Source organism: Mus musculus, chromosome 4 (assembly GCF_000001635.26).
Source record: "Mus musculus strain C57BL/6J chromosome 4, GRCm38.p6 C57BL/6J".
Taxonomy (NCBI): Eukaryota; Metazoa; Chordata; class Mammalia; order Rodentia; family Muridae; genus Mus; species Mus musculus.
Genome location: NC_000070.6, coordinates 48,442,852 through 48,466,948, shown reverse-complemented (window position 1 = coordinate 48,466,948; position 24,097 = coordinate 48,442,852). Strand labels below are relative to the sequence as shown.

Sequence of the window (24,097 nt, the reverse complement as noted above, 5' to 3'; positions counted from 1 at the left end):
GGACAGCCACAGGAGCACTGCTTTAAAACGAGAGACATCTGCTCTACAGAAAATCTCTTGCACGGAGTTTTGGCTAGACTCATTGGAGTCTTTTAAAGTTGCCTGTATACATGCGACACTGAGAAGGCATGACTTTTGTTTTTAATTTAGTCTTTATTTTGAGCAATAGATTAGGATGAGTCACTATGCTGTGTAAAATAAAAAGTAAAGACTTTGAAAAGCGTTATGGATTTGTAATTTGTATTAAGACATGTTTTAAGGGTTCTGTTATTGCTACTCCATCACTATCTGCAGGATTTTTTTTTTTTTTTGATTTTTCAAGACAGGTTTCTCTGTAGCCCTGGATGCCCTGGAACTCACTCTGTAGACCAGGCTGGCCTTGAACTCAGAAATCCACCTGCCTCTGCCTCCCGAGTGCTGAGATAAAAGGCCTGTGCCACCACTGCCTGGCTGCAGGAAGACAAAGCTTGGTTCTCATGGCAGTTTGTGGTGTAAGTTGACAGTAATGTATATAGCTTAGAAAAATCTCTATTTGTAATTTTAGTGGATCTACCCCAATTCTTCATTAAAAATGATGTGCCTTGGAAATTTTCTGATTAAGAGTGGTGTTAAAACTTTACTTGTACAATGATTTGTCTTTTACTTTTAGTATGCCATTGGATACATTCTATGAGGTATTCCTACTTCATTTTAAGACATTATATCAGACATCATAGGCTAGTAATAAGTGTATGAGTACATTTAAGGTAGCCTAGGAGAAAATCTGGTATTTGGTTAATTGGTCTATTAAAATGCATTTTAGTTTAATATATTTTCTACTTAAAATGGATTTATAAGGATGAAACTCACCAGTCAGTATTTCCATCTGAAAGATGAAGAAAAATAGAAATTATGATACTTGCTATGGCCGTGGGACTAGTAAGAAAATACTAGTGAAGAAAATCACTTTTAATGTTTTTGTGGTATTTGTGTTAAGAAATACAGAATCTGCAAATTATCTAATTGTACTAGTTTCCACTTGAAATTTAGTGGATATTTAAAATAGTGTGCTTTGTAACTTTTATCATTACAGGGCTGTCTAGTAGCATTCATTTACGTGGGATACTTAAGGTGTATCAAGACTATAGACTGTTGAAGACTAGAATACTAAATTGAGATAATGTTTATAACTGATATAAATAGGGTCAGAGAGATGACTCAGTGGTTAAAATGTTTACTGCTTTTTTTCTCTTTAATTTTTTAAATTATTATTTTAGATGTATAAGTGTTTGCCTGTATAGATGTGGGTGTACCATGTACTTGATAAATGCTGAAGCTAGGAGAGGGTTTGGAATTCCTGTAACTAATGCTGTGGGTGGTTGTGCGCTCTTACATGGATGTCAGGAACTAAATTCAGATTCTCAACCGCTGAGCCATCTCTTGCCCTTTGAGTACAGTGCTGAGGCCATTGGTTTCCTTCCCTTTGCCTATGTTGAATGTGCCACAGCTCCACCCTGGATGCCTGTGACGCTAGCTCGAGGAAAGTCAGTGCCTTAGGCCTCATGGGCACTTGCACTCATGTATATAGATTGAGACACAGACACCTACATACACATACAAGTAATTAAAGCAAAAATCTTATGTGAAGGGCTGGCTAGTTTATATTGAAATAATGTATATATACATAGTCACACATAATTTGTGGTATTAAAGATGGAACCTAAAGCCTTAGCTGTACTGCTGAGCTGTTCCTAGCCTCCAAATATTTAAAAACAACTTGCTAAACTGTAGTAACTTGTAAGAAAGAGCTCTTATCATATAAAGAAGTATAAAATTTTATCTGCATAATGATATTAAAGGACATTTTAATGTACTTTACCATCCCTACTGCTCCTCTTTCTTACCTTCAGTAATAGAATAATAGAGTGTTGGGTGACCCGTAGAATGGTTTAATGTTTAGGAAGAAGGAAATGACATTCCTTGACCTCTGAGCATAAATCACAGACATAGGCCAAATTTTAATTTTTTTATTTTTTACTAGATTTTTTTTTATTTTTTATTTTTTATGAATTGACATCTGGATCAAATGTAGTCTTAGATGTGCTGATTGCTTAGAACTGCTGGAGCCCTTTCATGCATTTGATTTACTCGCGTTTACAACACCTGGTCTACAGAGTGAGGTCCAGGACAGCCAGGGCTACACAGAGAAACCCTGTCTTGAAAAAAAAATTTTTTAATTTGTGTTCAATTGTTTTAAAATAATTTGAAGCTTTGGTCTTCAGTTCAAAAAGAAATCTCAAGATACTTTACATCATAGTGTAGTGATTGAAGACGTATTGGGGTTACCCACTTCTCATGTATATGTCTTTAATGTATACCTAGTGTTAAGAATGCAAATGAGAATATAACATTTTTTTCTTTTAGGGTGCAATGTTTATAGTGTCAGGAACAGTGTTATGATCACTATAAATGTTTTGTAGCTTAGATTTATATTTTAATGTTTGCTTTACTTTTATTTTTTCCGTTTCATTACTGTTACTTCATGAAAATTAGAAGTTAAAACCATGCTTTTTCATCAATGTACTCAAAGAGGATCTGATTAAGTTCATTATAATTTAAAATTCAAGCCAGACAGGGTGGGATATACCTGTAGTCTCAGTCTTAGGTGTCTATTGTGATGAAACTCTATCACTAAAAGTGACTCAGGGAGGAAAGAGTTTATTTTGCTTAAAATTCCAACTCATTGTTCATTGGAGGAATTCAGGACAGGAACTCAAACAGGGCAGGGACCTGGAGACAAGAACTGATTTAGAGGCCATGCCATGGAGGGGTGCTGCTTTTGGGCTGCTCAGCCTGCTTTCTTGTAGAACTCTGGATCACCTGCTTAGGGGTAGCACCGTCCATAACAGCATGGGCCCTCCTGCATCAATCACTAAGGACGTGTCCTACAAGATTGCATGTAGCCTGACCTTATGGAGCCTAACCTTAAATCGCGGTTTCTTCTTACATGATTTAAAAACTGGCCATCTCACCCAACATTCAAGAGATGAAAGCAAGATGATTTCCAAGTTCCAGACTACCCTTGGTTATGTAATGAAAACTGGTTTTAAAATAATTCTAGGGCTAGACAGGAGCAAAGAGATTTGTGGGTTAAAGTGCTTACTGCCTAGGCACAGTGATCTTGAGTTTGATGAGATGTAAATGTTGGGCATTGTGACACATGCACTTAGAATCTGGGGCAGTAGAGACAGGTGGATTCCTGGGGTTTCTTTGCTACCCTAGCCTGTTATTTAAGCTCCAGGCCAGCGAGAGACCCTGCTTTATAAAAATCAAGATGAATACTTCTTGAAGAGCAACATTTGAGATTGACCTATGGGCTGGGCCCTACATAAGCATGTACATACTACACAACACACATAATTCCTCAGATTTCCTGGCCACTTTTTTGCCCTTGGAGCTTGGGAACAAACACTAGGTATAGTTTTACGTACTTGGTAGCTCAGTGTGATAGATGACTGCTGCATTAGATGGGATGTGTATGGACTGTTGCAGAAATCTAGACTATTACAGTGCTTGCTGTTCTGAACTTGGGAGACAAAGGTGTAAGCATTGTTGATAAGGTGCTTCTTATTTATGGTGCATGCTTTCTGGTGGCATTGACGGTAATATAGAATGTCAATTGTAGGAGTAAAGATGACAGTGAAGTAGAAGGTTAAAAGCATACATGAAAACAGGTGGGGAGGAGCAGAGAGTTCAGGCTGTCAGGAAGTATTCTGAAGATAAGGTATTTAAAAATGTAAGTTAATGAAAGAGCAATTCAGAATTTTTCTCAAATCTCATTTACTCTTCTTTGTCTTAAACAGCTGATAAATGTAGTACAGGAAAAACCAAGTGCCACAATGATACGTGAATAAAATAGGATGGTCTAACAGTTTACTTTGATCTTAAAATTTATTTATGTATTTTGGCATCAGCAGAAGTAGTCTTAAGATATGGGACATTAATAATTAGATATTGACATGATTTCTGCTTGTTAATTACTTACATTTTGTCTTGAGTGTTTTCTAATCTCAGTTTTATTTCAATAGGAGTCATGGCTTCGAAAAAATTATCTTACTGATTTCAAACATCATTTTATGAGTCATTTTCCATATGCCTTAAAAGAAATAACCAAGCAACGGAAGAAAGATACAAATAAAAGGTATTGCAATTGTTTTCCACTGTGGACTTAAAATGCTTTATTTCCTAAAATTATTAGATAATAGCTTTAACCTGCAACTTTACTTACTGTGAGGCATTTGTGTCTAAATTTTTATGGAAAGAAAGAAAGGGAAGGAGGGAGGGAGGGAGGGAGAAAGAAAGGCAGGCAGGTAGTCAGGCTAATCTTGAACAAATCACTAGGCCTTAGGGCTAGCATTTTATTTTGTTTTTATAAGTCTATAGATTTTGTCAGATTACATAAATAGGAATTGAATAAAAATTGCTGAGGCAGGTAGCTTATCATCTTTTTGTTCTCATATGTATACCAAGAAACTGATAATGAAAGAATAGAGAGAATTGGAGGAAATCAGAAAGGGTACTAGGAGATGGAGTTTAAAAATAATTAAGACTAGAAAATATCTAAGTCTTTACTTCAGATGAGAGCAGATGTGAGCATAGGTTGTGTAATAAAACTTGACAAGCTAGTACAAGCTGGAATAGTAAAATTGTAATTGCCTCAGATGAGCAAACACTTGAAAGGGAATTTAAGATCTGTCAAAACATTCTTAAATGTATCAAAGGACAAGACAGGTGGAGAGCACTGAGGCTTTGAGCAGAGTTCAAGGACTTTGCTCAGAATTGATAAGTTAATTGAATTTTTCATGGATTCACTAAATACTTGGCTTATTATAAACAGGTTGTTGTAGAGAAAAAGTATTTTAAAGCACATTCTTTGCTTTCCCAATGCTTTATATTTTAAGCAAATACACCAGGGTCCCTTCTTTCTTTTTTATTCTTTTAATAAAAATTTAGACACAAATGCCTCACAGTAAGTAAAGTTGCAGGTGAAAACTATTACCTAATAATTTTAGGAGCTGATTTCATGAGGTTTTAGGTTCAATGAAAGATCTTGTCTCAAAAAGAAAGGTGGCTTGCTCTGTGGGTAAAGGCACTTGCCTGACTACTTGAGTTTGTTTCCTGGGATACAAATGGTAGAAGGAGAAATTAGACCTTTACAAGTTGTCCTCTAAAATCCATAAGTGTGGCACCTGTGTGCCCACACACATACACAACATAAACATTTAAAAATAAAACCAAACAAGTTGAAGCACCATGGAGGAAAGACACCTGATGTCCTTGGGCCTTCATGTACCCGTTTGAAAGGAGTGTGTTTTATTTGTTGAAAACAAATGAAATGATTTTAATATATAGATTATAAAATTAGACTATTGCTTACCTAGATCAGTGTCTTTTACATTTTTAAAACTTTTTATTGACTCTTGAGTTTCACATGCATCCCATTCCCACTCATCTCCTCACCTTTTCACCTCTGCTCCCCACGTGCAACTTCCTCTCTCCCAGAATAAAAAATAAAAAACCAAACAACTTCTTGTAGTAAAAACTGTAGTGTGTTACAGTGTGTACCACAATATGCCCTTTGTCCACACAGCTTTATTTGCAAATGTTCATTGCAAATGTTCATTGCATTGAGTCATTGTTTTGTTTGAGGCCTCTGACTTCTCCTACACCATCAATACTGGAACCTCACCAGGACTCCTTTCAGATATCCTGTTGTTGCCCTGTGTCAGGGAGATCCTGCAGCTTTGGATCTGCACACTGGCAGCACTGCATAAATGGGTAGATGTTAAGGTGGGCCAACTCAAAGCCCTTAATCTAGTCCTGGGTGGTAGCTGAGTTGGTTAGCCTGCCTGCTTTTTTTTCTTTTTTCTTTTTTTTTGGTGGTTTTTTTTTTTTTTTTTTTTTGTTTTTGTTTTTTTTTGTTTTTTTGAGACAGGGTTTCTCTGTATAGTCCTGGCTGTCCTGGAACTCACTTTGTAGACCAGGCTGGCCTCGAACTCAGAAATCCGCCTGCCTCTGCCTCCCAAGTGCTGGGATCAAAAGGCGTGTGCCACCATGCCCGGCCTGCCTGCTTTCTTGTACCCACACCATGAGGGTGAGTTCTCCAGCAGTGCCCTGTCTAGCTTACCGAATACTGCAGTTGTCAAGGGCCAGGGCCAGCTTTCCCTCTCATGCCCTTGGGGTTAGCTCAGCTTTTTTTTTTTTTTAAAACAATATTTAGTATTTATTTTTGAGACTATGTAGCCCTGACTGGCCCAGAATACTATATAGACTATGCTGCTCTTGAACTCAAATATCCCAAGTATTGGGATTAAAGGCATAATGCTACTGTCTTTATTTTATACACGTACAAATTGTGATGAGAAATTTGTGGTTCTTTTAAAACATGGTTAGCTTGAAATAAAGCAAATGTAAATGTTACTTTAATGTCCCACCAAATACAAATACTTGCTTTTTAAAAAAGTCTTGAAGTGAGTTAGGATTTTTCCATCCTGAAATGAGTTAGGATTGTTCCATCTTAACAAGTCTTGTGAAAAATCTTAAGATTCTAATGACGTATTAGGTATGCCATTTGCCGTCCATGGGACAGTAACACAGTAATGACTAGTGTCATAGATGCTGTAATTTGGGTCCTTTTTTTACAGATCTATGTACAGAACTATGGCCTAAAGTTGCCTAGTACTCTGTCAGCTTGGAAATTATAAATACTATAAGAAAAAAAACCCTTTTATCTATTGATAAGGCTGTTTTAAGTGCTCAAAAGCAGGTGTGGTTTATAGATCTCTGTGTGTGTGTTTTTGTTTTTAGCATCAAGCATTGCACAGTTCTCTCCAATAATGTAGATCATCTTTTACTGAACTTAACACTGTCTGATATCATGGTCTCGCTGGCAAATGCTTCAACCTTACAGAATGATTCCAGTTGGATAGAAACAATAAGGAAGTTTGTGACGGAGACCCTTAAAGGTGGCACTAGATTGAACAGTAAGCAGCTGAACAGGCTGCTTGGAGTCTCTTGGAGGCTAATCCAGATGCAACCAAACAGAGGTAGGTGGTGCAGGAGAGAAGATCTGGGTCTGGCATAAATGGTGATTGCCATCCCTCTATGTAGTTGTGCTGGTTACATTTAAGCTGTTACAAGGCAGCTAGTCTAAGCATTATGAAGCTGTCTTGACTCCTCTCTTGGAGTGGGCCCATTCTGAAGCAAACTGTTAAAGATGTCTGCCTGCTTGGATATGCTTATACCTCTACTTACTGTCGAACTTGAAATTCAGTTAGATTTGAAGTGAGTTACTCCCCCCCCCCCCCCCCCGTTCAAGTAAGAGTTTTCCTGTTTGGCTTTCTTCTTATTTTATTTTTTGTAATTTTATAGGTTTGTTCCTGAGAAAAGTGATAATGTAATGTCTGGTTGCTAATGTGATATTCATCAGTTTCTGACTAAGACAGCTTTGCTCCAGGAACAAAGTAGAAGTTCTGTGTATGTGGAGGAGTTCATATGCAGGGTTGTTTTCTTTCTGTCCTCAGATGCTACAGAGAATCTCATTAAGGCAGTTTATACACTGTATCAACAGAGGGGCCTGCTTCTTCCAGTTAGGACTTTGTTAATCAAATTTTTCAGTAAGATCTATCAGAAAGAAGAATTGAGGTCTTACAGATTGAGGTAAAGATTTTATATTTATCCTTAATTTTTTGCTGAGTTATTTTGTAGTCTGTGTATTTCAGTATGATTAAGTCTTTGGAGAAATCTATTTGTCATATTCAAGAAATGTTATGAAATTTTATCAAGAACTCTTCATTCTGCCAAGAAACTATACCCATATCTAAATAGACTAAGATAATGCAAGGCTGAAGTAATTTTGTGGGAAAGCAACATACTAAATGCATCTGTTTCATATACTGAATAGTAGCAAACACACACGAGCATACACATATATGAGTAGCTAGACAGCTCGCATAGATCTAACTGGTGTCCCTTTTCATTTAAAACTTAAGTAGTTTCTTAATTTAATGAGCAGAACTGTTACAGAAGGGACACCAGTATCTTACCTGCTGTCAAATGTTTAAGTAAACGTGTTATTTGTATATCATTATTTTTAAATGGTTACATTTAAATAAAAAAAAGATTGGTTTCCTTTAAGTTAATCTTCTCATGTTTATATATTAACATTTTATCTTGTTTTTCCTTGACCTTCTTAAGATACCGAAGCAAAGTGCTCTCCCGTTGGCTGGCCGGCTTGCCATTGCAGCTCTCTTACCTTGGCTCCCGAAACCCTGAGCTCTCCACACAGCTGATTGATATTATTCACACTGCTGCATCACAAGCAAATAAGGACTTATTGAAAAACTTACAAGCTGCCGCTCTACGAATTTATGGTGAGTGAGTATGGAGTGGTGGGGGCAGCCTTGATCTAGTCCAGCAAGAAAAGGGATGTTAAAGGGAAGTTGGAGTTTTTAAGATTAGAGGCTAAGTTACTCAGAATACTAAGCAGTAAATTTCTTTTAAGTGTATTAGAATAGTTTTACCTTGTATATTCTCCCTGCTTGTTTTGTTGTTGCTTGGATGTTTGTTTGGGACAGAGTCTCACAATGTAGTTGAAGTCCCTCAGACTTGAGATCTCCCTGTCTCTCTGCCTTGAGTACATGTCCTTCTATGCCCAAGCTGATCTTTTGCTTCTTTTACTTATCTTTAAAACTTCATAAATTTAACTAATAAAGTACTTTGAAAACTTTTCTGATGCTTTGATGTCAAGATAGTTCTTGTGTTATTTAATCATTAGTGTCTCAGAGGACTCCCATACTAATATTCTATTCATAGAGCTGACTTACTATTTAGTGTTTTGAAAAATATTAATAAAAGCTTAGTGGCACATATATTTATAAAGTATATATAACTTAGATTTATTAAGATGTATATCACATATTGCAAGTTTTATGATTTTATAATCTATAATTCAGCAATTTCTAAATATATCTCTAAAGTGGTACCATTATTACTACTGCATAATTCTAGAACATTTTCATCACTCCCAAAAAGAAACCTGTTTTCATTGGTCATCCGATCTCTTAATCTTTCTTTACCTAAGTTCCTGACAGCTGTTGCATTTTTTTGTCTATAGATTTGCCTATTCTGGACTTTTTAAAAGAATTTGAAAAATGACTGTTAATTATGTGTCTGTTGGGAGGTGCTCTTGGAGGCCAGAAGCATCAGCTCTCCCTGGAACTGCCTGCTGTGGTCTCTGGAGAGTGAGCACGTGCTCTTCACCGCTGAGCTGCCCGCCTTTCCAGACCCTTTCGACACTTAAAACTAGAATTATAATCAAAGGTCTTTGTGCCTGGCTTCTTTTACTTAGCATAATAGTATCAGGGTTTATAAATGTTACTGCAAATATTAGTACCTTATTCTATTACAGCTTAGTGGTATTTCATTGTATTAATGTGCCACTCATGGACATTTCCATGTTTTATGAGTTGCTAAATATTGAGCACTGCTGTGTACATGTGTGTAGATGTATACACACATGGAGCAAAGAAGTTGTGTTAAATTAGGTTCATGTAATTTTTAGTGAAAATGTTTGTGTTTACTATTGTGCTTTGTTTGTAATCTTTTTTCATCCTCAGATTTTTTTATTTTCAAAATTTTTTTCTTTTTTTCTTTTTTTTGTTTTTCGAGACAGGGTTTCCCTGTGTAGCCCTGGCTGTCCTGGAACTCACTCTGTAGACCAGGCTGGCCTGGAACTCAGAAATCCGCCTGCCTCTGCCTCCCAAGTGCTGGGATTAAAGGGATTGGGCCAGGCACCACCATTGCCTGGCCCAATATTCTTCTTAAATAGTTAGTAAACCATGCCTGGTGAAAAACTGTTATATGTAATTGTTAAAATTGGGATTAAACATTATTTGTCAGCATTTAATTCATTGGAAGTCATCAAGCTGCTTTTAATAATTTAATCTATGGTTTGTTTATCATTTAAAATTGACTTTCACATTTTCCTACCCCACTAGATCCTCAAGAAGGCGCTGTGGTAGTTCTTCCTGCAGAGTCTCAGCAACGTCTAGTTCAGCTGTTGTATTTTCTCCCCACTCTGCCTGCTGATTTGCTTTCTCAGCTAAGTCGGTGCTGCATAATGGGAAGACTCGGCTCAAGTTTGGCTGTCACGCTTATTGGGATACTGTACATGAGGTATCACTGTGAAATGAGCTATATTTTAAGTGCATCATCTTTCTCCCCTCATTTCTCATGGGATAGAAATGCAGAAAGCTTTTTTGTTTTGTATTTTTTTGAGAACAGAGATTATCTGCATAGTCCTTCTGTCCTGGAACTTACAATGTAGATCATACTGGTTTTGAAATAACAGAGATCCTCTTGCCTCTGCCTTAAGAATGCTAGGACTAAAGGCCAGCGCCTTTTATACTGTGTACACCTTCATTTATTTTTAATGTGGCTGTTAGAACTTTGCTAATACTATTATTGGCTGAAGACAGTTTATTGATACTAAGGCTGATGCAAGTTTCTGGCTTTGTAATATATGTCCATAGTTTGGAACAGAGGTTATAGTTAAGTGATTAATAGCATGTAGGCAAGAATCCTCTACTAAAATCTAAAGTGGTATATATTACATCTGAACCTTTTATAGCAAGTTTAGATCTTTTGGGTAAGAATGCATGAGTGTGTGTGTGTGTGTGTGTGTGTGTTTGCTTGCGTTTTTTTTCATTGGAAGGAGACTGATTGCATGTGGGGTCTTGAGAGTGGTGTTGGGAGTCAACTTCCATTGTTCTTCCACCATATTTATTGAGGCAGGGCCTTACTCAAATCCAGAACTAGATCACCTCTTCTGGGGACCGCCTGCCTCTACCTCTGCCAGAATTGCAGGTGGGTCACCATGCCCACTTAAAAATTGTTTGTTTTAGGGGATTCAAGATGTTTCCTCCTCTTACCACTTTTCTAGGTAATCTCTTTTATGCCTTTATCTTTTGGGGCTGTTCTAGATGCTTCTTATTGATGAGATCTGTTCTACTTTTGTGTGTATGAGGATTTTTTTCATTTTTTTCAGGCCATGTGATAGTCCATCAGACAGATGTATACTGCATTTATTTTTCAGTTTATCTGTTGATGGGCATATATAGATGGTTTCTGCCATTTGGCCACTGTGAATAAGACTTTATGTACATTTGTGTACAAGTACCTCTGAGACCTTGCTTTCAGTATATTTGCTATCTAACAGATATGGAATGGGTAGATCATGTGGTAGTACTGTATCTTTATGCACAGGCTAGGCACACGCTAGGCACACGCTAGGCAAGTGCTCTTTACTAAGAACCCCTCTTCAGTCAGATGTTTAGTGTTTTGAGGAACTGTAATACCTTGCCCTCCATAGTGGCTTTGCCATTTTGTTTTCTCTGAAAGGTTTTTTGTTTTGTTTTGCTCTACTTTCTTTTGTTTTTTGTTTTGTTTTGTGTTTTGAGGCAGGTTCTTTCTACACTCACTATAGAGACCAGGCTGGACTTGAACTCACAGAGATCGTCCTGCCTCTGCCTTCCAGCACTGGGATTTAAAGTGTGTATGCACTACCACACCTGGCTTTAAAAAAGTATGGCATTGCTAGTATTGAAAATACCCCGTGTCACTTGTTTGAATCATTGTTTGATCATCTCCCCCATGCCCTGACAGACAGGATTTCTCTGTAGCCCTAGCTGTCCTAGAATTCTCTGTAGACCAAGGTGGACTCTTAGAGATTTGCCTGCCTCTGCATCCAAGCATTGGGATTAAAGGTGTGTGCCACTGTGCCCAGCTATCAGTTGCTTCTTTTAATAAACATACATTTGGCTATTTTGAGTTGCAACATGGTTCATAACTATCTGCCTCATCTTTCTAGCAACCGCTATTCACAATGTTGTTTATATATACAATTCAAGATTTACTTCTCATGTGTGTTAGTGCGTTAGAATTGGTTATATTTTTTAAAAATTGAAGCATTGATAGTTTCCTATGCTTTTCTTTCTTAGAAATAGAAAAAAATTCTGTACTTTTGATGTAAAGCTTTTATTTAATGTTATGCCTTTGAAATTTTTTTATGTTCAATACTACTATATATTCAGAAGTGCTTTTACTCAATGGCTTCCATTGGAGTTTACTTAGTCTTTAGCTACATTGTCTAATATTTAGTTTAGCTTTTGAACACTTGTTGAATTGAGTCACTTGAAACTACATTTAATGTTCAGTTATAGTTCTCTACAGTTTATTAGCTTTTGTCAAGGGTGGGTTTAGCAGTCTTGCTTTGTTTAACTTACTTTTCTCTGAAGATTTGTATGGATAGTTGGAAGTTTGAATAATTCTACAGTACTGACGTAATCAGTAAAAGCAGGTTGGGACTGCGGTGGAGCTCAGTGGTAGAATGTATGCTGAGACCCTGGATTCCATCCTGACTCAATTTCAGACTTGACTGGTTCCTTCAGACATACTCTTAAGTACTTCAGGTTTTTTGTTAGTATCTCTCCTCTTCTACTAGACCATGGTTATATGCTATCCAAACTTTCTTATTTCCAAGACAAACTTTAAATGGACCTTCTATTTCCAGCCACTGGGTGGCACAGTTGATTCTGTATATACTGGGTATAAGGATTTTTCTATTAACTCTTTTGTCTTTCTTTCTGTTCTTGATGTTGAGTTCCTGTGATATTCCTCCATGGATATCTACATGTTGCTTTGAATGATACAGGGGACTGCTTAGTACCTCTCCTCCTAGTTAAAAATATTAAGAAATCCAAATGTAGGGTTTTTTCCTCCCTTGTAATGGGGTTGGGATTTAAGGTGTATACCATAGTACTTATTTTAACCACTTCTAGAAGTGGCATATAGGTAAGTTAGAAAAGCCTAATTCTTGCTTGCATTTACTCAGTTGTCTGATAAAATTTGTAATCTGAGCTTGTTAGATCTGATTTTTGTATCTTTGGGATTCAAACTTTGAGTAAGGAAGCCTGGCTTTGAGGATTTTCAAAGACTAGCTAGTAACTTGTCCTACAGTAGGAACCAAGTATTTCTCATTGAAAGCTGCTGTATAGTTAGCTTTTCTCTTTTAATTTTGGGTTTTGATCTTTTGAAGTAGGTAGACTAGGTTGATCTCAAATTCAGTGTATAGTTGAGGAAGGCCATGATTTTCCTGTCTTAGCCTTACAAGTACTGGGCTTACAGATTTGTGCCACCACAGTCAGCTTATTCAGCTTTTCTTTCAAAGCCTCTGCTTTACTGTGCATTTGTGAGGGTCTTTAACAGTAAATTTTTTAAAGCCTGATTAAGATGCTTTCGCTCTAGTTAGTTGTGAAGCAGAGACTCCATCACACTTATTTGCTAAGGGTCAGACTTTTTTAGATAATTAAGTACACAATGGTAGAACCTACCACAAAAGAAAATTAAAAACTTCCTTGCTTCTTTGGATCTAATTTGAAATGTGGAATGGAAGTTTTGCTACATCATATATGTTGGGCCAGTTACACTTTTTAATAAACTAAATAACTATAAATATTAATGCCTCTTAACTTTCATAACTATAATACTAAAGTCCTTATAAGTGAAATTAAAACAGCATATATACTATGGATATATTTGCAATAAAGGAAAGTGCAGAACTGGGATTGAGGGTCAGTGGTAGGGCACTTGGAAATCCTGGAATCAGACTCTGGAGTCCTCAATCTTTTTTTTTCTTTTAAATCATGGTTTATTTATTTTACATGCACTGATGTTTTTCTTATATGTATGGGTGTGTGAGGGTGTTGGATCCCCTTGAGCTGGAATTTCAGTTGTGAGCTGTCATGTGGATCATGGAAGTTTAACCTGAATCCTGTAGAAGGATCCACCAAGCTATCTCTTTAGCGTCCTGACCTCTCTACTCTTTAAAAATAAAACCAGACTGATAATAGTTCTTTTGTTTCTTGTAGATCATCTTTTTCTGGATGGAGTCACTCGGTTAATGACTGCTTAATGACTGATGTGGATTATCTCAGCTTCTTATTTTCTACACTTACAGGTAGCCACATTAACTTGCCAAGTTAAAGGGAGAATGCATGGCTATGTGACTAACATACTAGCTTCCTTAGACCATGCTCTTGGAAGTATGGTGGTCTGAATACGAAAACAGTTAGCTTCTTGGGCAGTTATCTGTGGCAGCCTGAACATTTTTGAGAGCTATTAATTAGGAGGGTCATTGACAGATTGTCTGTGTGGGTTGGACCAAGTATAATAGAGTCAAGAAGGACACCAGAATTATGTTAGGTATGGTATTCATGTTCAAAGTTTGGAGTTGAATCCACTTCCATTCCAACCTTTTTCTCCCCAAATAAACAAGCAAATAAGAGTAGTTGAAAACATTTGAAGGGCTGTTATATAAGAACATGCAGTGTTTAATGTATTTGGAATGGAGCATATCGTTGCTCTTACTTGTTCATTTGCTTTTATGTTTTGAGACAGGTCTTCCCTGTGAAGCTTTGGTTGGCCTGGAACTCAGAGATCCCCCTACCTCTGCCTCCAGAGTGCTGGGATTAAAGGCGTGTGCCAAGTATTTTCTTTGTTAAAATTTACTGTTTATTGGGATGATTATGCCCCTTATTTTAAAAACAAAACAAGAGTAGTAAAACTCGCACTGAACATGGTAAAAGTGTTTTTTGCTGTGTTTTAAATTGGGTCAGATCACATCCTTTGCATGTGTAGTTAATGTGAACTTTACAGTTTCTGTTACTAGGATTTAATTTCTTAAGACACTGTAAGATGCGAACACAGCAGAGTAACAAAGCTGTTGTTAGTGTTATGTATTACTGCTCTGCGGTTTATTTTTCAGCTGGCTTTCTTTGTCACTTGCATTAGGGTTTTCAAAAGAGGAGTTGACCTGGCTTCAGAACCTTCGAGGCGTTCCTCATGTCGTCCAGACATCACTTTCCCCTGTGCTTCTCTACCTTACAGATTTAGACCAGTTCTTGCACCACTGGGACATAACAGAGGTAATAGCACACCTAGAAAGAAACTCTTCATTTCTACAGTCCTGCTTCGTCACCAGTGCTTGCTGTGTACTGTGTGCGGTTGTGAGATGCTGCTGCTACACAGAGCAGCGTAGAGAGCCGACCTCCTGCTGGACAGGACAGCTGTGTTTGTAGCCGTGAATCCACATATTTTGAAGTGGGAGAATATGTACAGAGAGTGGGTAGGGGATGAATTTAACTTAGTTATTGAGAAAACTTAGGTAGGAGTTGGTGTTTTTGAAAGTGTGTTTGTTTTGTTTGTTTGTTTGTTTTTTGTGTTTTTTGAGATAGGGTTTCTCTAAGTAGCCCTGAAAGTGAGATTTTAAACAAAAAATTGCTCACTAGTTTTCTTTGATTTTTTTTTTCTTTTTTTTAGAAAAGAATTAATAAGTAGTCTATTAAAATTAAGCTTAAGGAAAACCCCAATTCTTTCTTTCGGTTTTGAAGCAAGCAGACAGACAGCTTTTGTTTAGTTACTTAAAAGGAGATTCTGGTTTATAGTTTTTACCTTTTATCTTAAAAATAGACTACTCAAAAACTTTAATATGTTCAGTATTTTTTTCTTCTTCTTTTTTTTTCAAGAGTTTCTCTGTATAGCTCTGGCTGTCCTGGAACTCACTCTGTAGACCAGGCTGGCCTCGAACTCAGAAATCCGCCTGCCTCTGCCTCCCAAGTGCTGGGATTAAAGGTGTGCGCCACCACTGCCTGGCTATGTTCAGTATTTTTAAAGAAACCTTCAGAAATACTAAATTCTGTAGATGCCTAGTAAATTTACAAGTGTTAATCTTACTAGCATGTTTCAGTATTAGTGAAAATACACATTGAAACCAGATGTCTAGACCAAGTTTTAGCATGGAATTTATTTATTTATTTATTTTTAAAGATTTATTTATTATTATATCTAAGTACACTGTAGCTGTCTTCAGACACACCAGAAGAAGGCGTCAGATCTCATTATGGATGGTTGTGAGCTACCATGTGGTTGCTGGGATTTGAACTCAGGACCTCCGGAAGAGCTGTCTCTATGTTCAAGTTACTACCCAACTCTTCGGTTACCAACTAGTTTTTTAAACTGTTATTTTCATTTCATTTTACCCTGAACTCTATTCATGTTCTTCTCTAAGGGCTAGAGCTATGCCTTTGTAGATATTCAAACTACTGTCTTAACCTTATTTGACACTGGTCAAAAGGTTAAGGCCATACCTTATCCTCACATTTATCCTCTATGACTCAAAATGCAGGGCAATGTGTTTATTGAATTGAACCCTAGTCCTCAGGAAGTGTGGCTAGTTCTCTTAGCCACAGAGCCATTTCTCTGGCCTCCCTGCTACAACACTTGACTTACGATTTGCCATATTTTTCATGGTCTTAGTATCTTACTTTATGTTTCCTTTCACATATTGTTAAACAGGTTTGACAGTGTTTGTTTTTCTGTATTGTGTCATTATTTTTCTGTTTTCTACACTTTTAAATAATCATTTTAAAATTTTGTTTGTTGTATGTGAGTATTTTGGTTATGTGTATGTCTCTGTCCTTGTGTGTGTCTGGTGCTCTGCTGCTCTTGGAGCCTAGAAGTGGTTGTGTGTGAGCTGGCAAGTGGGTGCTGGGCAGTGAATATGGGTCCTGGAAGAACAGCCAGTGCTTTTAACCCATAACCCTATCCCCAGCCCATCTTTTTCTGCTTTTATTTTTAAAAGTCACTATATTTCAGTAGTTTGTCTTATGCTTTGGTGGAATTTGTTTTGTTTTCAGTTTGATATTTGATGATTGTTTATAGATTATTTATTTATTGTGGGAAAATTGGCAGCCAATTTTTCTTCAGTTATTTCCTTTTTATTTCTGTCTATATGAATAATCATAGAAGAAAATATTTTGTATCTAGAGCATAACCACACTCTAGTTCACAAAGCAATTACATATTTTTAGTTTTCCCATTTTTATTATTACATATTATTCATGCAATGTAATTGTTTAATGTTGGTTATTTTCAAATGTGTGATTGAAACATTTTGATAGGTTGATCCCAAATTTTCTCTTAATTCCCTTCCCTTCTATTACAAGCTTGTATTAATAATGCTACATCTATAGTATTTTTGCACAAAATTATTTTCATTCCACATGTGAAAGAAAATGGAATTTTTACTTTTTTACTACCCCCCTCCCCCACCTCCCCGAGACAGGGTTTCTCTGTGTAGCCCTGGGCTGTCCTGGAACTCACTTTGAGGACCAGGCTGACCTCGAACTCAGAAATCTGCCTGCCTCTGCCTCCCAAGTGCTGGGATTAAAAGCATGTGCCACCATTGCCCGGTGAGATTTTTACTTTTTAAGTCATTTTGGTTGGCATGATCATGTTTTCTTTTTCTTTTGTACTTGACATGATTTATTCTTCATGGCTGAATAATGTTATCCTCTGTGTGTGTGTGTGTGTGTGTGTGTGTGTGTGTGTGTATGAATGATAGTTTACCCATTTATAAATTAATCAAGACACGTGGTGACTTTGTAATGTCTTCTTTGTGGATACTGCTGCAGTAAATGTGCTTAGGCAAGCAGAGCACTATTATGCACTGCCTTTTATCCTGTGGATTGTTCCCCGGGTATGATGCAACTGGATCATATAGTAATTAGCTTTCTCTTGATCGGAATAATATAATTTTCTAGGGACTCACATCTTAAGATAACCAACATTCCTTTAATAAGTATTTAAATTCATGCCTTTTAATTTTGTCAATTCATTCAATAATTGTTTTATCATTAATTCATATACACAGATGAATTATTTCATGATTGCTGAGTCCCACTCTCAGAGTTTGATTAACTGTGTCTTGGAAAGACTAAGGCTAAAGCATGCAACTTTAAATCAGTCTCCTCCTCCTCCTCCTCCTCCTCCTCCTCCTCCTCCTCCTCCATCTTCATCCCATTCCTCCTTCCCCATCTCCAAGAGGATAGCCTCATATTCCCACATACCCACACACCCTACCAAGCCTCCCCATTCCCTGGGGCCTCAAGTCTCTTGAGAATTAGGTACCTCTTTATTCATTGAGGGCATGCCAGGCAGTCCTCTGCTGTTTATGTGTCAGGGGCGTCCGGTCAGCTAGGGTATGCTTCCTGGTTGGTGACTAATTGCCAGATCTCAGGGGTCCAGGTTTCTTGAGAATGCTGGTCTTCCTATGGGGTCGCTCTCCTTTCAGCTTCTTCCAGTCAACCACAGGGGTCCCCAATCAGACCATTCATTGGTTAGGTGTAAGTATCTGCATCTGACTCTTTCAGCTGCTTGTTGGGCCTCTCAGAGGGCAGCCATGCTAGGCTCCTGTCTAAGTACATCATAGCATCAGTAATAGTGTCAGGCCTTGGAGTCTCCCCATGAGATGGGTTGCAATTTGGGCCTGTCACTGGACCTCCTTTCCCTCAGTCTCTTCTCTGTCTTTTTCCCTGCAGTTCTTTTAGACAGGAACAATTCTCGGTCAGAGTTTTTGATTGTCGGATGGCAACCCCATCCCTCTACTTGATGTCCTGTCTTTCTATTGGAGGTGGATTGTACAAGTTCCTTCTTTCCACTGTTGGGCATTTCATCCCTTTGAATCTTGACATTTCTCTCACCTCCTAGGTCTCTGGTACATTCTAGAGGGTCACCCCGCCTCCCACCTCCTGAGGTTGTATATTTCCATTCATTCTGCTGGCCATCAGGGCTTCACTCTGGGCCCTGCCCCCAGTACCTGATCATGTTCCCCTTTTCCTCTGCCCCTACTGCTCCCTTCTCCCTTCCATTTCCTTTCCTCCTACTGCCCTCTGCTTTCTTCTCTCTCAAGTGTGATTGAAGCATCCTCACTTGAGCCTTTTGACTTGTTTACCTTCTTGAGTTCTATGGATTGTGTCCTGGGTATTCTGTACTTTTTTTTTTTAGCTAATATCTACTTATTAGTGAGTACGTGCATGTCCTTTTGGGTCTGAGATTCCTCACTCAGGATATTTTCTAGTTTATTCATTTGCCTGCAAAGCTTATGATGTCCTCGTTCTTAATAGCTGAGTAGTATTCCATTGTGTAAATGAACTGTATTTTCTGGATTTCCGTTGTGGGACATCTGGGTTGTTTTCAGCTTCTGACTATTATAGGTAAGGCCACTATGAACATAGTGGAACACGTGCCCCTGTGGCATGGTGGGGCTTCTTTTGGTTATATGCCCTGGAGTGGTAGAGCTGGGCCCTCGGGTAGATCTCTTTCCAATTTTCTTAAGAACCTCCAGATTGATTTCCAGAGTTGTTATACCAGTTTGCAATCCCACCCACCAGCAATGGAGGGGTGCTCCTCTTTCTGCACATTCTAGACAACTTGTATTGTCATCTGAGTTTTTGATCTTAGCCATTCTGGTTGGTGTAAGGTGGAATCTCAGGGTCGTTTTGATTTGCATTTCCCTGATGACTAAGGATGGTGAACATTTCTTTCTCTCTCTTTTTTTTAATTAATTAATTAATTTTTACACTCCATATTTAACCCGTCCACCCCCCACCCCGTCCACCTTCCTACTGCTCCACATCCCATACCCCCCCCAACCCCAGTTCCATGTTGGATGTCCCCATACCACCTGACCTCTAAACTTGGTGCCTCCAGGCTCTTGAGGGTTAAGTGCATCATCTCTCAATGAACATAGACCTGGAAGTCCTCTGCTGTATGTATGTTGGGGGGCCCTCATATCAGCTGGTGTATGCTGCCTGTTTGGTGATCCAGTGTTTGAGATATCTCGGGGTGTCTAGATTAATTGAGACTGCTGGTCCTCCTACAGGGTCACCTTCCTACTCAGCTTCTTCCAGCCTTTCCCTAATTCAACCACAGAGGTCAGCTACAACTATCTGCCTCTGACTCTTTCAGCTGCTTGTTGAGTCTTTCAGAGGGCAGTCACACTAGGTCCCTTTTTGTGAGTGCTCCACAGCCTCCTCTTGAGCTGGATCCCTCTTTGGGCCTGCTACTGGACCTTCTTTTCCTCAGGCTCATCTCCATTTTTATCCCTGTAATTCTTTCAGACAGAATTAATTATGGGTCAGAGTTGTGACTGTGGGATGGCAACCTCAACCCTCACTTGATGTCCAGTCTTCCTGCTGGGGGTTGGGTCGGTCGTCTCCCCCCCCCCCCCCCAAACAGTATAGCCCTGGCAATTCTGGAAATCACTCTGTAGACCAGGCTGGCCTCAGAAATCCACCTGCCTCTGCCTCCCAAGTGCTGGGATTAAAGGTGTGTGCCACCACTGCCCAGCTGGAGGTGGGTTCTATAAGTTGCCTCTTCCTACTATCGGTCACTTCATCTAAAGTCCCTCCCTTTGATTCCTGAGAGACTCTTACTACCAGGTCTCTGGTGCATTCTGGAGGGTCCCCGCCCCCCCAACGTCCTACCTCCTGAGATTGCCTGTTTCCATCCTTTCTGCTGGCCCTTGGGTATTCTGTATTTTTTCTTTAAATGCTCTATTGTAAAGCTTGAGGTCAGGGATGGTGATTCCCCCAGCTGTTCTTTTACTGTTAAGAATTGTTTTAACTACTCTGGGTTTTTTGTCTTGCCAGATGAATTTGAGAATGGCTCTTTCCTTGTCTTTGAAGAATTGTGTTGGAGTTTTGATGGGGATTGCAGTGAATCTGTAGATTGCCTTTGGTAGGATGGCCATTTTTACTATATTAATTCTGCCAATCCATGAGCATGGGAGATCTTTACATTTTCTGAGATCTTCACTTTCTTTCTTGAGAGTCTTGAAGTTATTTTCAGACAGGTCTTACACTTGTTTGGTTAGAATTACTCCAAGGTATTTTATATTATTTGTGACTATTGTGAAGGGTGTTGTTTGCCAATTTTCTTTCTCAGCCAGTTTATTATTTATATAATGTAAGGCTATTGATTTGTTTGAGTTTGTTTTATATCCAGCCACATTGCTGAAGTTGTTTATCAGCTGTAGAAGTTCTCTGATAGAATTTTTGGGGTCACTAATATATGCTATCATATCATCTGCAAATAGTGATACCTTGATTTCTTCTTTGCCACTTTGTATCCCCTTGATCTCCTTTTGTTGTCTTAATTGCTATGGCTAGAACTTGGAGTACTGTATTGAATAGATACAGGGAGAGTGGGCATCCTTATCTTATCTCTGATTTTAGTGGGATTGCTTCAAGTATCTCTCCATTTAATTTGATATTGGCTGTTGGTTTGCTATATATTGCTTTTACTATGTTTAGGTATGGGCCTTGAATTCTTGATCTCTCCAATACTTTTAACATGAAGGAGTGTTGTATTTTGTCAAATGCTTTTTCTGCATCTAAGGAGATGATCATGTGATTCTTTTCCCCTTTGAGTTTGTTTATATAGTGGATTATGTTAATAGATTTTTGTAAATTAAACTCACCTTTCATCCCTGGGCTGAAGCCTTCTTGATCATGATGGATGATTGTTTTGATGTGTTCTTGGGTTCAGTTTTTGAGAATTTTGAATAGTTTTGCATCGCTATTCATAAGGGAAATTGGTCTGATGTTTTTTTTTCTTTGTTGGATCCTTGTATGGTTTAGGTATCAGAGTGATTGTGGCATTGTAGAATGAAGTAGGTAGTATTCTTTCTGTGTCTATTTGATGTAATAGTTTGAGGAGTGTTGGTATCCTATCCTAAAGCATCTAGCCCTGGGCTCTTTAGTTGGGAGATTTTTAATGACTTCTATTTCCTTAGGGGATATGGTCCTGTTTAGATAGTTTACCTGCTCTTGATTTAACTTTGGTATGTGGTATCTGTCTGGAAAATCATCCATTTCATCTAGATTTTCCAGTTTTGGGTGAGTTTAGGCTTTTGTAGTAGGATCTGATTTTTTAAAAAAAATTTCTCAGTTTCTGTTTTTATGTTTCCCTTTTCATTTCTGATTTTATTAATTTGGATACTGTCTCTGTGACCTTTAGTTTGGCTAGGGGTTTATATATCTTGTTGGTTTTTCTCAAAACACCAGCTTTTGGTTCTGTTGATTCTTTGTATTATTCTCTTTGTTTCTATTTGGTTGATTTCCACCCTGAATTTGACAATTTCCTGCCTTCTACTCCTGTTGGGTGTATTTGCTTTTTGTTTTAGGGCTTTCAGGTGTGCTGTTAAATTGTTAGTGTAGAATCTCTCCATTTTCTTTATGTCCGCTCTTATTGCTATGAATTTTCCTCTTAACAGTGCTTTCATTGTGTCCCATAAATCTAGGCCTGTTGTGCTTTCATTTTCATTGAATTCTAAAAAGTCTTTAATTTTTTTCTTTCTTCCCTGACCAAGTTATCATTGAGTAGAGAGTTGTTCAGTTCCTATGGGTATGTGGGGTTTTGGTTGATTTATTGTTATGGAAGTCTTGCCTTAGTCTGTGGTGCTCTGATAGAATGCATGGGATTATTTCAATCTTTTTTTTATCTGTTGAGGCTGGTTTTTGTCCAATTATATGGTCAATTTTGGAGAAGGTACCAAGTGGTGCTGAGAAGAAGGTGTTTTGTTTTAGGGTGAAATGTTCTGTGTGTATATATCTGTCAAGTCCTTTTTGTTCATAATGTCTATTAGTGTCTCTGTTTAGTTTCTGTTTCAATGACTAGTCCATAGGCGAGAGTGGGCTGTTGAAGTCTCCCACTATTATTGTGTGAGGTTCAATATGTGTTTTGAGTTTTAGTAAAGTTTCTATTATGAACGTGTGTGCCCATTGCATTTGGGGCATAGATGTTCAGAATTGAGACTTTCTCTTAGTGGATTTTATTTTCCCTTTGATGAATATGAAGTGTCCTTCTCCATCTTGCTTGATACCTTTTGGTTGAAAGTCTATTTTATTGGATATTAGGATGGCGACTCCTGCTTGTTTCCTGGGACTGTTTGCTTGGAAGACTTTTTTTGAGCCTTTACCTCTGAGGTAGTGTTTGTCTTTGTCACTGAAGTGTATTTCTTGTATGCAGCAAAGTACTGGATCCTGCTTGTGTATCGAGACTGTTAGCTTGTGTGTTTTTATTGGGGAATTGAGTCAGTTGATATTGAGAGATACTGAAGACAGATGATTGTTAGTTCCTGTTATGTTTGTTGTTGTAGGTGTCATTATGTTTATATGATTCTCCTGGCTTGGTTTTGTTGTGAAATGATGAATATCTTGTTTTTTCCTTGATGTAGATACCCTCTTTGTGTTGGAGTTTTCTTTCTAGAATCTTCTGCAGGACTGGGTTGGTAGATAGATAATTTTTCAGGGCATAGTAGCCTGGGTTGGCATTTGTGTTCTCGTAGGGTCTGCATGAGCCCTGTCCAGGCTCTTCTGGCTTTTAGGGTCTCTGTTGAGAAGTCTGGTGTAATTCTGATAAATCTGCCTCTGTATAGTACTTGGCCTTTTTCTCTTACAGGTTTTAATATTCTTTCTTTGTTCTGTGCATTTAATGTTTTGATTACTATGTGGTGAGAGGATTTTTTTTTTTTTTCTGGTCCCATCTATTTGGTGTTCTATAGGCTCCTTGTACATTTATAGTCATCTCTTTTTTTTAGGTTCAGGTAGTTTTCTTTCTTCTATGATTTTGTTGACATTTTCAGGTCTTTTGAGCTGGGAATCTTTGCTCTCTTCTTTTCCTACTGTTCTTAGGTTTGGTCTTTTTATTGTGTCTTGGATTTCCTGGATGTTTTGGGTTAGTTTTTTTTTTTTTTTTTTTCTGTTTTACATTTTTTTGACTATTGTGTTGATATTTCTAAGGTATCTTCTATGCATAAGGTTCTTTCTTCTGTTTCTTTTATTCTGTTGTTGATGCTTGCATCCACAGTTCCTGACTTCTTTCCTAGCCTTTCCATTTCCAGGGTGGCTTCCCTTTGTGTTTTCTTTATTGTTTCTACTTATGTTTTCAAGTCTTGGACCACGTTGTTCAATTCCCTCATCTGCTTGATTGTGTTTTCCTGTATTTCTTAAAGGGATTTGTTTCCTCTTCTACCTGTTTACCTGTGTTTTCCTGTATTTCTTACAGTGAGTTATTTATATCTACCTTAAGGACTCCATTTAATCTTCATGAGATAGGATTTAGGTCAGCATCTTGGTTTTCTGGTGTGTTGGTGTGT

The 24,097-nt window shown here is 38.0% G+C and overlaps 1 protein-coding gene across 4 annotated transcripts in view; it reads left to right on the top strand.

The window, feature by feature from the left end:
• The window catches only part of Tex10 (testis expressed gene 10), a 42,607-nt gene that overhangs the window by 6,516 nt on the left and 11,994 nt on the right, over positions 1 to 24,097 (top strand). For all 4 annotated transcript variants that reach the window (XM_006537956.3, NM_001355741.1, NM_001355740.1 and 1 more), the window contains 7 exons: positions 4,068 to 4,180; positions 6,847 to 7,085; positions 7,563 to 7,698; positions 8,236 to 8,411; positions 10,038 to 10,215; positions 13,968 to 14,056; positions 14,890 to 15,023. In XM_006537956.3, the coding sequence (XP_006538019.1) occupies positions 4,068 to 4,180; positions 6,847 to 7,085; positions 7,563 to 7,698; positions 8,236 to 8,411; positions 10,038 to 10,215; positions 13,968 to 14,056; positions 14,890 to 15,023 (1,065 nt within the window). The remainder of the gene's footprint in view (positions 1 to 4,067; positions 4,181 to 6,846; positions 7,086 to 7,562; positions 7,699 to 8,235; positions 8,412 to 10,037; positions 10,216 to 13,967; positions 14,057 to 14,889; positions 15,024 to 24,097) is intronic.